The 13,179-nt window shown below is 48.3% G+C and overlaps 1 protein-coding gene across 1 annotated transcript in view; it reads left to right on the top strand.

Moving 5' to 3' along the window:
• The window catches only part of Sorl1 (sortilin related receptor 1), a 159,854-nt gene that overhangs the window by 11,359 nt on the left and 135,316 nt on the right, over window positions 1-13,179 (top strand). Inside the window, exon 2 of the mRNA XM_032911077.1 lies at window positions 6,254-6,370. Coding sequence (XP_032766968.1) covers window positions 6,254-6,370 — 117 coding nt within the window. The remainder of the gene's footprint in view (window positions 1-6,253; window positions 6,371-13,179) is intronic.

The raw sequence follows: 13,179 nt of genomic DNA, 5'->3' as shown, positions 1-13,179 counted from the left end.
TCAGCTCCGTGGCTAGCGAGTTCTGTTGAGCACGGGCCACAGCTCGAGCCAACTCCAAGGTCAAGTGAGTGCGCTGACCCCACAGACAGGGTTGTCTTCAGGGAGCCCTCGGATGCTGGATTTCAGTCCTCCTGAGGTAGGACGTCCAGGGAGTGTAATGAGCTTTCTAAATATAGTGGAGACTTGGTCGGGAAAGGGGACACTGGAAGCCAATTTGCAAAACTCACATTTAGGTCGCCCGGTTGGAGAAAATCCTTGTTGTTGGACATGGGCAGTCCATCATTGGTTTCTGATGGACCCCACCCCATGGTGTCAGGTACTTGGGTCGGTTGTGGGGTGCGAGGACTCAGGAGATGCTGACTCAGTCCTCAGAGTTGAAGGGTATAAGGGTGTTTGTTTTATATCACTGTTCAATTAAAACAACAACAATGACAACAACAACAACAAGGACAACCAGTTCTTTGTATTTCATGGCCAGGGAGGCTGCCTTGTTTGTAACACCTCGGGATGTGTTCTAGGAAGAAGCATGTAGGAGGCATGATGATGTCGAGCGGAGGGTGTCTAGGACATGTTCAGCCAATGTGAAGGAGGTCATGGCAGAAGGAATGAATGGAGAGAGGTGGGGCTCCATCTTCCCGAGTAAGCATCTAAGACCAGACAGGTTTCCTGACAACCCCTCATCCTGTCTTCAGCCCTGCAACACTAATTTCTCCCAGAAGTCCTTGGTATGCTCTCAGAGGTAAGACGCGATTAAAGAGCCTACGGGGTGCCTGGCGTCTAGCAGAGCTCAGTGCACACTTCATGGGGGTGTACAGCACTCCCTTGTACACCTAGCCATTTATTTCTCCCCTTCTATTTATAACAACCCAGAGCCCAAGGAATGGACAGCAGAAGGGAATCTGCCGCACCCCTCCCCCACATCTGAATAATAAGAATCGAATCTTCGTAGCCTAGGATACCCCTTCGGATCCCTTGGATCCCTAGGGCGTGCTGGGGGACTGAGAGATGGCCAGAGGGCGTGGCGATGTTTGGTAAAGACTTTGAGCTATGCCAAGGAATGCGTGATGGCTGAGAGCCTGCAGTCGCTAATGGTCTGGAGCTGAGCCTGTGACGGTCACTCCAGCTGGGGACAGCAAGGTTGATGTGGATGCGGTGACTCTGCAGATGCTGTTTACAGCGCTCTGAAGTATCGCTTTGGCCAGAGACCCTGTCCCCAGCCAGCTTCCATTATGACTCATCTAATCTGCGTATTTTTGGTAGCATCAGGGCTCACTGTGAGCTGAGAGGAAATAAGTATTTCCTACAAGTAGGAGGAGCTCCTAGGTATTGGATCTGCACTTGAGGAGTGTAGTGTTCTACACGGGTCATAAAAAACGTTTTTAAAATGAGGTGGAATTTACATTACGGCCATTGAAAATCCAGTGGCATTCGGTACACACATGCCTTGTGTATCTATTTCTCTGTCCGGGTCCGTGACGTTCTCCGCATCCCAAAGAAAATTAGATATTCCCTCCTCTCCTCTTCCTCAGCCTCCTGGCAGCTGCTCACTTCTTTCTCTCCTCATGGGTTTCCCTGCCCAGGATATTTTATAGAGACTGAGTCATGCAGTGTGTGACCCTTTGTGCCGGGTATGTTGTATTAAAGCAAGGAATTAGCGTCGCATAGAGTCGTCATTAACAACCACGCCAAATTTCAGAAGTCAAGCTTTCTCCCCAGCTCCCCACCAAAGGCCGTGCTGACTCCTCTTCAACCCATCAACACACACAGTGCCTTCTTCGCTTCTCGATACCTGGAAGCGGGAGACTAGGGCAGATGCATCATCTTCCAAACGAGCCACAGGCTTTTTATGTGTTTTCCAAAGACTCATTCATGGGCTACCTTCAGGGGCTTCTGAATAAGTAACTCTGGATGGGACGGACAGGGCTTTTGATCTCGGGCCCTGGCTCTCTAGGTCTCTAGTTTTTAACCAGGTGAATTCTGGGATACCGATCCTGGGCCACATGGCTTCTAGGGTTTTGATTATGGACTTGGGGACCTCTGGGTTTGATACTAGAGTAGCCTCTGGAGGTCTGAACCTCCAGGGCTTTCATCCTAGACCAGGGCCTCTTGGGGTTCCCTTAAACCCTTGCCTGCGAGCCTAGCAGAGGTCCGACAGGCCTACAGATTTAGTTTGTCATCAAAGATGGAGTTTTTCTCGGAGACCCCTGTAGCGTGCAGTCATACCTTCCCTTCCTCCCCACCCCCACCAGCAGAGGCACTCGGCCCCTCTCTGTTGCCTTTCCAGCCCCAATTAATTGTGTCTCATTTATCAGGCTCCAGCTATGCCCTGCAAGCCAGAGACAAGAGAAGGAAGGTTGTTCACACCCCGGGGTTATGGTTATGACTGACTACACATCAAGGTTATGTTCCTGGAAAAGTCGCACTCCCACCTTCTCCCACCCACTGGCAGGCCAGTGTCTCCTAGATCAGCCTGTGGAACTAAGTGGGAGAGGCTGGTGGAACCAGTCTGCAAGCCTGCAGCTGCTGTAGAGGGCAGGTGACAGGGAGAGCTGGCCGCAGCGCGGGCAAACACACTAGAAATCACCAAGGGGATCCAGCCACAGGAATCTGTGGGTTCTCAATGGTGTGGGCTGCCCTGGGGGGCTGTTGGTTTCTTGGCCACAGTCCTCTGGGCACTGCATCCTGCCTTTTCCTGTAGTCCAGCCGTGGATGGGAGGAAAATAGACTGCATGTCGTGACCTTAATAAAATTTATGGCTTGCCTACCTCCTTCTCCTGGCTCCCTTGCCTGTCCTTGGGGTGCATCGATTCCTGCTACTGATTTGGGTCCTGTGCTTTGGAGGAGGGGGGATGGGCACCTGGGCTGCCTTGAAGATTAGTGGTGACTCACCAGGGAGTTATTCTCATGACTGGATGTGCTCGACATCTTTGCCAAGGCAAGGAGCTGAACCGTTTGTGCGAGTGCCTGGTGACCCTTGGACACGTCTTTGCTTGCCAGGGAGCCTTCTCTTTCCCTTCGCTGGGCTGCCCTTTTCCAGTCTGCTCTTGGGAATAAAGGGGACATCAGATAGAAAGGGCTTAGAAAAAAGCGCTCCACCAAGCTCACCCCTCAGAGGCCCTCTTTATAAGAACCCCCCTTGGAATATTTGGATGCCTCTTTTTGTGCCCATTTCATCCCTCATCCCTTAGGATCAGATAACAAAACCTATGTCCTCTGCTACAAAGCCCCCAGCAAGTGCTGTCAGACCTCTTCCCAACTCTGATCCTGTAACACTTTGTAGCCTGTTCAAAGTGTCCTCCGATTGTTAACCCGCCAGAGGGAGGGCTTCGCCCTGTCTTTGAGGATGGCCAGGTTGCATACGGATGGGTCACCTTTTCATCTTAGATCTCATGGGAACTTCAGGCGATTGATTCTCCTAGGTTCCTAACCCCCTTTTCTGAGTGCCATTTACATAGGTGTCTTGTTTGTTCTTCTCTGGTTCCTAGGGTGCAGATGGCTTTGTAGGCAAGAGGGTTTTGGCCTGAGTATCTGAGGTGTCTGTGCTGGTGGGCTTCTGAGCCATCAGTATTTCCAGTTTCTTCCCGGAAGCCTAAGTTGGAAGGGAGGGGGAGGGAAGAGAAAGCTACAGGAAAGTTTGAGTTGTGGGGGTAGGAGGGGGCATGGGAGAGTCTCTTAGCTGTTTTTTTTTTTTTTTTTTGAGTTAAATAATTTATTTCTTGTTTTTCGATTTGCACATTTCTGTTGATGCTTGCCTGGACTTATCTACTGGGAATGAGAAGTGCAGTTCGGAAGGGAAATATATCTATTTCTCAAAAATATCTACGTATCTCAAGTGTCTTTTTATTTGAAGCGGTCTCTCTTCAGGTTTGGTTCTTGGATCAAATTAGATGCAGGTGCTTAAAAGCCGAAGCCGGCCGTTACAGATTAGTTAGCTCCTTGGTGGAGCTGGCTGCCAAGTTTGTGGCCCAGGTGTTTTTCTTCTCCCTTGTGACATCTGAAAGCACCCCCACGGAGTGGGTGGAGGAGGAAAGGAAAGGAAAGGAAGAGGGTGGAGCTGTGAGAGAGGCAGGTTTTCTGCTAGAGCTCTGCAGTCGGAAGTGTGGGCTCACTCAACGTGAACTCCTTAGTCCTAGAGCTAGTGTTGGTGCTGGGCAGATGAGCTCTCCTGGCGCCCGCCGGGTCCCTTAGGCTCCACCTCCCTGCCTGTGGGTCTGAGATGACTCCGGAGGCTGGCAGAGACTAAGCTTGTTTCAGAGTACTCTGAAGGTTTGGGGAGGCCTTGTCCTGCTTCTCAGTGATGCCCCTGGAGCTTGTCGGCTTGTCGGTGTCCCTACCGGTTGGGTGACATGTAGAGCTCAAGTGTTCTGAAAGGCGAGTCTTGGAGCTCATCTCTGTCCTTGCATTGGTGAACTAAAGCGAGAACACATGGTTTCAGAGCGGTACAGCCACAGGTACAACAGGGAAAGGAGAAAAGGCCACACTGCTAATTTTCCATGTGGTAAGAGTGAGGTGAAAGAAAGTTCTTTGTTCCCTTTTGTTCCCTTCCTCAGTTTTAACAGACAAATCTTGAAAGCTTTCTATCGTCAATATATCCCTCAAATCCGATCAGTTCCTAGGGAGTGTTCCTGATCATTGATTGGCAGGCCTGTCTATTGGTCAGGCCCCCAGGCTCTTTCTCTGCTCGAATCTGGGCCATTAGGATCTGGAGTTGCCACCTGTGGATGGGGAAGGACAACAGGACTGTGTGCTTATTTTTAATTGGCACACACTGGTCTGTGTTCCTGAGGTTCAGTGTGAAGCTGTTTCAGTGTGTGTGCAATGGTCAGATACTTGGTACATCCTCGGTACAGCAGGGAACTGATAGGCATCCCAGTCAGAGCCAGTCATTTCTTGGCATTGAGAGTATTTAACATCATCTCCATTTTGAGTACAATTAACCGTTGCTGTCAGTGATAGTCATCCTACTGTAATACAGAATATCTGGTATTTCTTCTGATGGGTGAGATGGCTCAGTGGGTGAAGGTGTTTGTGGCCAAGACAGATAACCTAAACCTGGAACCTACATGGTTGAAGGGAGAGGTCTGACTCCAAGGAAGTTGTCCCGTTCTCTGACCTCCACACATACTGCACTCATGAGCGTGTGTGTGTGTGTGTACATGTGTGTGTGTATGTGTGTGTGTGTATGTGTGTATGTGTGCACATGGAAGCATGTGTGTATGTGTGTGTGTTGTGTATATGTGTGGGGAGGTGGGGGTATGTGTATGTGTGTGTATGTGTGTGTGTGCATGTGTGTGTGAGTGTGTGTGTGTGCTTAGGCTTGTGTGTATGTGTGTGTGGATGTGTGTGTGTTTGTGTGCATGTGTGTATGTGTGTGTGTTGTGTGCATGTGTGTGTGTGTATGTGTGTGTGTTTGTGTGTATGTGTGTGTGTTTTTCTGTGTATGTTGTATGTATGTGTTTGTGTGTATGTGTGTGTATGTGTGTGTATGTGTGTGTTTGTGTGCATGTGTGTGTGTATGTGTGTGTGTTTGTGTGCATGTGTGTATGTGTGTGTTTGCGTGCATGTGTGTGTGCATGTATGTGTGTATGTGTGTGTGCATGTATGTGTGTATGTGTGTGCATGTATATGTGTATGTGTGTGTGCATGTATGTGTGTATGTGTGTGTGCATGTATGTGTGTATGTGTGTGTGCATGTATGTGTGTATGTGTGTGTGCATGTATGTGTGTATGCGTGTGTTTGTGTGCATGTGTGTGTGTTTGCATGCATGTGTGTGTGCGCGCTCAAATATAAATAAAAAAAACCCAGTTATTCCTTCCATCCAATGCCCATCCTCAATTAGTTGGCCCCTCCCCCATCCCACTATTTCCAGCCTATAGAGAATTTTTTTTTTGAACAAATAGTGTTTACAGTTTTACAGGTGCACATCACACATGCAGAGTAAAGATCAGTGAAGCTGGGGACTGACGTCAACAAAGATGAAGCAAAGCAAAGGAGTCCCGTGGGCAGTGCTATCCCAGGAAGCTTCTCTGTAGTCTGGCTAAATCCACAGGGTCACTGTTTGCAGAAGGGGTTGGTGTTTCTTCCTGGGGAAGGTGCAAATGGTAGATTTTGCAGGGCAGTAAGAAGAGTCTGCCCTGACCCCACACTTCACATCTCAGAGTCCGAGTGACAGAGGAGCACCAAGAGCCTCGATTTGGAATGTGTGTGCCTGTCACTCACCACGGGTCTTGATTTCCTTTTGGTCTCTTTCAGGTCAGCCTGAATGACTCCCACAATCAGATGGTGGTGCACTGGGCTGGAGAGAAAAGCAACGTGATCGTGGCATTAGCCCGAGACAGCCTGGCATTGACAAGGCCCAAGAGCAGTGATGTAAGTACCTGTGGAACCCTGGGCCTTCCTGCTACTATTGACATGTCCCTTCTGATCTTCTAGGTTGACATGTCAGAAAAAATCGTGGGGACTCAGGGGATGGATGGTATGAACTATATGACAGTGAAGAGATACGGAAAGTAATGAGTGCATCCCTCGTGTGCTGAACGCAGGGTGGAGGCGTCCAAGGAGATGTGTGCAGTGTAGGGTGGCTTCTGTGAAGTCATAGGTAGTTTGCCTTGGTGGCTGCAGATCTCACAGGTGGCCTGCACTGATAGCTTCACAAAGGGCCAAAGAGCCCTCCAGGGCTGAGCGGCTTGGAGCTGGTCCAGATCGAGTCCAACTGTTTTATTTTTTTTCCCATATGCCAACAAGGTTGATGAGCTGTTGACAGACTCGGTCTCTTTCTTCTTTACTCATCATATACCACCCCTTTATCTGCATGTATATCCAAGCTCTCTCTATACATCTCCTATGTATGTCTGTCAATCATCTATCTTGTATCATCTATCTCTCCATCTTCTGTTTATCGTCTATCATATTTGTCCATCTATCATCTATCTACCTATATCTATATCTATGTCTATGTCTATATTTATATCTAATCTATCATCTGTCCATATATCTAACAACATCTCTATCAATATCTGTCATCTGTCTGATCTATTTTTCTTTCTTTCTTTCTTTCTTTCTTTCTTTTTTTCTTTCTTTCTTTCTTTCTTTCTTCTTTCTTTCTTTCTATCATTGATCTATATTGTTTGTTTGTTTGTTTTGTTACAGGGTCTCACTCTCTAGCATACTCTATAGTTTCCATAACTGTCTCTTGGTTGGCCTTGAACTTACAGCAGTCCTGCAGCCTCAGCCTCTCCAGTGCTTGGATTATAAGCAGGAGTCACCATGCCTGCCTGACACGAATTCTCTTAATTCTTAATTTCCACAGTTTCTGTTGATGATTCTTGTTTTGGTTAAATGATTTGAAGACATGAAAACAATGTTTACAAACCGAGACGCCTGTGCAAGACCCCCAGATCCAGGATGGGAGGGAAGGCACCTCCAAGGTTTACTTGTTTTGTTTTTGTTTTTGTTTTTTCCCTGAGACAGGGTCTCACTGTGTAGCCCTGGTTAGTCTGGAGCTTTCTATGCAGACCAGGCTGGCCTTGGACGGTAGGTCATTTCTGCACCTTTAAAAGAGACACAGGCTTGAGAAACACTGTCTGTCTCTTCACAGCAGTGTGGTGTCTGGTACTTGGTGAGTAGTAGAGAGGCATTCGGAAGCAGCAGAAATACTTCTCAGGGCCGTGCTGAGACAGGTCCTAGGACCTGGAGGCCATGCAGGTTACTGGTCCAGAACAGCCAGATCTCCTGAGCACGCAGTCATATAGGTCACTGGTTTTACTCTGCAGTATTGGGGATGGAACCCAAGGCCTCACACACGTTAGGAACCCCTCTACCACAGAGCTTTCACTCCCAGCCCAGAAGTCTTTTTTTGTGTAAAACTTCCATGTCTTACCAGTTGGTAGATGAAGTATAGATCTTACCGGTACCACCTAGGCCAAGTGAAAATTTAGGGTCAGAGCTGGTCTTTGGTTCCCAAGTCTACATATAGTCCAGGCTTCTCCTTGTGTGCAAAGCAAAGGCCTCTGCCTTGGGGAGGGTGTCTACCATCTTCACAAGGACGACCCTGGGCCTAGAACATGCCGTAGGCCTTCCATTCCACAGTATTCTGGCCAGAGGTCCCTATACTCTTGGTGTAAAGGTGCTCTTGGGATTCGCCGCGCTGTCTGAGAGCTCCCTGTCTGTGTGTCTGCTGCCTGGGTTGGGTGTGTGCAGAGGGAGTCTTGGGATGTTCTCTAGAGAAGTTGATTAGGGTGGCCACAGTCAGGGAGGCTTGAAGAAGGGCTGGCCCCTCAGCTGCAGGCTGTGCAGGGAGCTTTCTGAGGCATTGAGCATGGGGTAATGCAGACAACGGCTAGTCTGGGTGTTTTGCTTTTGAGCAAGGCTGGACTTGTTTGGGGCAATGACTTAGACCAATTTATAAATAAATATGTTCAAGGTTTGCAAGCAGTAGCTGTGGTCACACACGGGTGGCCGTGCAGGAATGCCTGTCGGCCGTGGATGCGCTGTAGTTGCCCGTGTACATGTTTAGTCTAGTACCTCTTAATAGGAGACCCTTTTAGGCACCAAAGCCAGCCCTATGCTATTCTATGCTGAGGAAACTTCAGGGTATTTTATGCATGAAAAATAATCCCTTTTCGACAAAATATTTGTCTTTGCGAAGTAAGTAAACATATTTTAGCGTTTTTAAAAATATTTTGGGTTGGACACGCAAAGGGGCATAGGGTACAAGTGAATTCACAACGGGTGATTCAACACATCAGTAGGGGAGTGAGGAAGACCATCATGAAAATGGAGGTCCTATCATGGATCTGACTTAGAGTCACCAGAAAGACCCGTTTTGGTTTTTTTTTTTTTGTTTTTTGTTTTTTGTTTGTTTGTTTGTTTGCTTGCTTTTTTTTTCTGTGCCAAGCATTGAAAGGTCACGTCTCAGACCCTCTCAGTCTTGAGTGAACCAAGAGTGGTGACCACCCAAGTATTATTAGCCTGCCCAGCTCAACTCTTACTCTGTGGAAATGTTTATGTGTTTTGAAGAGTTTATTGGAGCCATTATTCTACAATGACAATATGAGAGAAGATTAAATGGAAAGGAAACTTAATGTCCAGAGCTAATAAACAGAGATGGCAGAATGTTCCTCTGTCCGAGTACGAACGGCATTAAAGAATTGGCTGCCGAAACCGAAACCGAGATGTTCGGATGTGCAGAGTTAGTGCAAAAATAAACCGTGACTCAGAGGCCAGAGTCGGTGGCGCTGGCAAGGGAGCATCCAAATGTTCCTTAAAGAGTTCTGGAAGCAGGGGTCAGAAAGGCCCCACCTGAAGGGACAGAGCTAGTGTGCAGGTAAGGACCTGCCTGCAGGGCAGAGAATGGCTGAGGTCAGGAGTGTTCTGTATGTAAACAAGGCTGGGCCTGGATACTGGGACCCCAGATGGCTTGCTCTTGAGCAAAGCCAAACTAAACCACCTGTCGTCAGTGATCATTAGCTGAGGACGGTCTCCTGCCAAGGTGACCTGTTCCTGCAGCGAGCTGAAGAGCCAGCCGCAGCATAGGGTGTGCCTCACCCCGACTGTCCCCAGTTCTTTATCTTTGCTTTCTGATGATACGTTCCGGAAAGTACTCATGGGCCAAGGCGATCATTCCAGCACTCAAGGGGCTGAGGCAGGGGGATTGTGAGGTCAAGCCTAACCTGGGCTACAGAGTGAGGTCCTATCTAAAAAATAACAAATACAGTACCTCCCATCCCCAATAACAATCCACTAACTACCAGCAGGCACGAGGGAGTACTCAGGGACAATGTCATTGATCATAAATGCTACCTAGGGACCGTATCCACCAGAGGGTCAGAATCAGCCGAGATGCTGTGAATAATAAGACTCGTTCTCCTTGTCTGTGGACCAGTGCGATATTATGATTGGTTCCCTCCTGAACCAACTAGGTGGCAGAACTCGCACCCTTCCTAATGGAACATCAGAGAGCCTCTGAAATCAGAATGCCTGGGCTGGAGTCCTGGCTCTGCCATTTATAATTTGACTTGGGGTCATTACATTATCCTTGTCTTTTTTTTTGTTATTGTTGTTGTTGTTGTTACTATAACAAGATACTTGAGGCAATGAGCTTATGAAGAGAAAAGTTCATCCCATGGTGTTCAGTTCTCTGGTTGGAAAGCTGTGTGTACAGCCTAGGGCTACAGCGCAGTGGTTACAGAAACAACTGCTTGGGCGTACATGGTTCTGGGTTTGGTTCTCAGTACTGCAAAAGCAAACAGCTCCTCTAGTTCCCAAGCACTGGTGCCTTCGCTGGTTAGTGTTTTTCTAAACTTGACACAAGCTAGAGTCGTTTGACAAGAGGGAACCTCAACTGAGAAAACAAATCACCATCAGACTGGCCTGTAGGCCACTTTGCGGGGGCGTTTTCTTGACTATTAGTTGATGTGGGAGAGCCCAGAACACTGTGGGCGGAGCCACCCTAGGCTAGGGGTCCTGGCTTGTAGGAAAGGCATGCTGAGGGAGCCAGGGGGAGCAAGCCAGTGAGCAGCATTCCTCCATGGCCTCTGCATCAGCTCCTCCCTCCAGGTTCTTGCTTTGAATACCGGCTTTGGCTTGTCTGGATGGTGAGCTGTAACCTGTAGGCCAAACAGACCCATTCTTCCCTAATGGGTTGCTCTTGGCCAATGTTTTTTTTTTTTTTTTTTTTCCCCACAGCAACAGGAAGCAAACCAGAATGGTAATCAAATACGGTCTTTAGGTCATCATATAATGCGGCTCAGAAATGCTGAGTGTCAGGCACCACCCAGATTCCTTTTATAATTTTTAAAATTTGTGGCCATTTGTCTTTCTTTTCTTTCGCTTTTTCAACCCCTTGGAGACTTGCTCTCACATTGTAGTCCAGGCTAGCCTGGGTCTTACTGTGTAGCCCAGGTTAGCCTGGAACTCCTCTTTTCTTCTTACCTTCCCCTCCCTCATTCTGGGATTATAGGTGGGAGCTGCCAGGCCTAGACATCACTCAGAATGGTCCCGGCCAGTGTCTTGCCTGAGCGTTTGTCATGCCCCCTAAGACGATATCAGTGCTATAAAAGACTTGGGACAGTGCCAGGAGGGGATGCCTCTGACATTTCAGTCTCTCCTCCTCCCCTCCATTATCATTACATAATTTTGAACTATGTGGAACATCATTCACTTCAAAGGATCATCTTTATGGATAAAGAAATGATCTACTTGGGACCTTGGGGCCAAGGGACCTTAGTAACCCACCGATGTTAGTTCTTTTTTTCTTTAAGGAACAGTGTCATATTGAGGTCAGAGAGGGACTAATCAGTGGAGAACCCTGCGTCTGAGAGAAAGCAAGCTGTATAGGCTGCAGACTGCGAGCTCAGGTTTAACTGGTGATGGCCTCGGGCAGTGAGAAAGCAGCATCCTGCTGCCCTGAGCAGAAGGCAGTCCTAGATGGGATTTGTACTGGGGGCGGGGGTGCAGTACAGAAACTGGAAAGCCACCATCTTACTTAGCACTACTCCAACTCCCAGAGGCCTTTTGTGTGCCGTCAGCGTGTGGGGGGTAACTGTACCCAGCCCTGAGAATGCTCCGTGTCTGCCTAAGAGAAGGTAAGAAGTTACAGGCACAGGATAAAAATAGCTTGTTTGAATTGTTCAACCAGGACGAGGCGAGGCAGGTTGATGAGCAGCCCGAGATAGGCTTCAGGGGTAGGGTGAGTTCTTGTCAACTTCCTCTTAACCTCTATTAAATGTAATACTCAGGAGGCAGCCTGGCTTGTTTGTAGGTATCATGAGGTAGACATTTTACCGCCACCTGCCCCGTGGCAGCCCTGTTGTTGAGAATCTCAGGAGGTCTATGTATTCTGTCTGCCTAGGTCTCTTCTCCCTTCTAGCTAGACTTCCTGACATTAGTGTGGAGAAGGGGGCCATCCCCATGAGGGTAACTTGCAGAGAGAAAAGACAAGCAGGCTCGGACTCTCGAGAGACCGGCAAAGCCTTACCAGTGATGACCAGTGTGACCCTGGGCGAGTCCTTTGCAGCCGAAGCTTAGATTTTATTGTCTCAAAAGGAAGAAGTAACAGTGTCTCGGCTGTGTCTGTGAGCGTGTCCGTGATTCTGCCAATTGTGAGCTGAAAACGTGAGGGCAGAAGGTGGTGTCCACTCTGAGCACAGACTCTCTCCCCTCCCTTGTCATTGTTAAAACAACGCAACACAAGCAAGTGTCCATTCACACATTAAAAGATGTATATTAATTATCTGAGTTATGGTAGGCTGTTTAGAGATCGTTTCAAGTATGTGGGAGACTCTGTGTAGGTTCCTTGCTATTTTATCTTGGAGACTCGTGTGTCACCCACCGGATTTCAGTATCCATGGGGACTCTGGAACCAATCCACTGCAGACACTGAGCACCATCTTCTCCGTGACTCACCAATTAATTCGGTTCACTCTCTTTGTTCATTGACTCTGCATGTTCATTTACTCATTCTTTGGTTATAATCGCATTTGTTCGTTGCATAAGTCTTCGTTGACTAAGCTGTGTATGTTCACTGCTACCCCGAAGCTACACGGAGGCAGAGGCCAGATGTGTAGGAGGGAAGATTACACACTGAAAAATCCTGCCTCGATGTAAACACAGGACCCCATGTGCGCCTCTCACAGTGGGTTTTTTACCTCACAGGGTCTTGGAGTTGGAAGGGTCCTGGCTTAGCTTTCTGTTTAAGAAGCCGTTAGTTTGCGACATTCAGCTTCCCAACCTTTCTGGGAAGCCCATGTCCATTCTTGGCAAGCGCCTGGTCTTTTGCTGATAACTCAGGTTATCTGTGGATAATCTACCTGCTAGCTGGCCCTGTGCCAGCACTGTCCCGTGAACACCCGGTTAGAGGCAGAGACACCCCGCCTCCTTTCACCTTGACGTGTATTAGATGGTAATGACCTGCTGTTCTCGGTTCCCTGTGTACAGCCTCCTGTCCTTAACCACACGTTCATGGTTCATGGCTTCATTAACAAGCAAGCATTCGCATGTTTACACACCCATCCGCGTCTGATGACCGTGTCTTCTGGGTCTATGTGTGTCTGGCGCCCAGTACTGGACTTGGCTCCTGTTGAACCCTCAAGGCTTATTTGTAGTTCAATCAGATGGGTGGGGATGACAGCTACAGTTTCTGGGTTGAGTCCAGCCAGTCTCTCCTTGGAAATTGCCTG

The sequence above is a fragment of the Rattus rattus genome, chromosome 8 (genome assembly GCF_011064425.1).
Source record: "Rattus rattus isolate New Zealand chromosome 8, Rrattus_CSIRO_v1, whole genome shotgun sequence".
NCBI lineage: Eukaryota > Metazoa > Chordata > Mammalia > Rodentia > Muridae > Rattus > Rattus rattus.
Note: the sequence above shows the minus strand (reverse complement) of the source record. Positions and strands in the feature narration are given on the sequence as shown.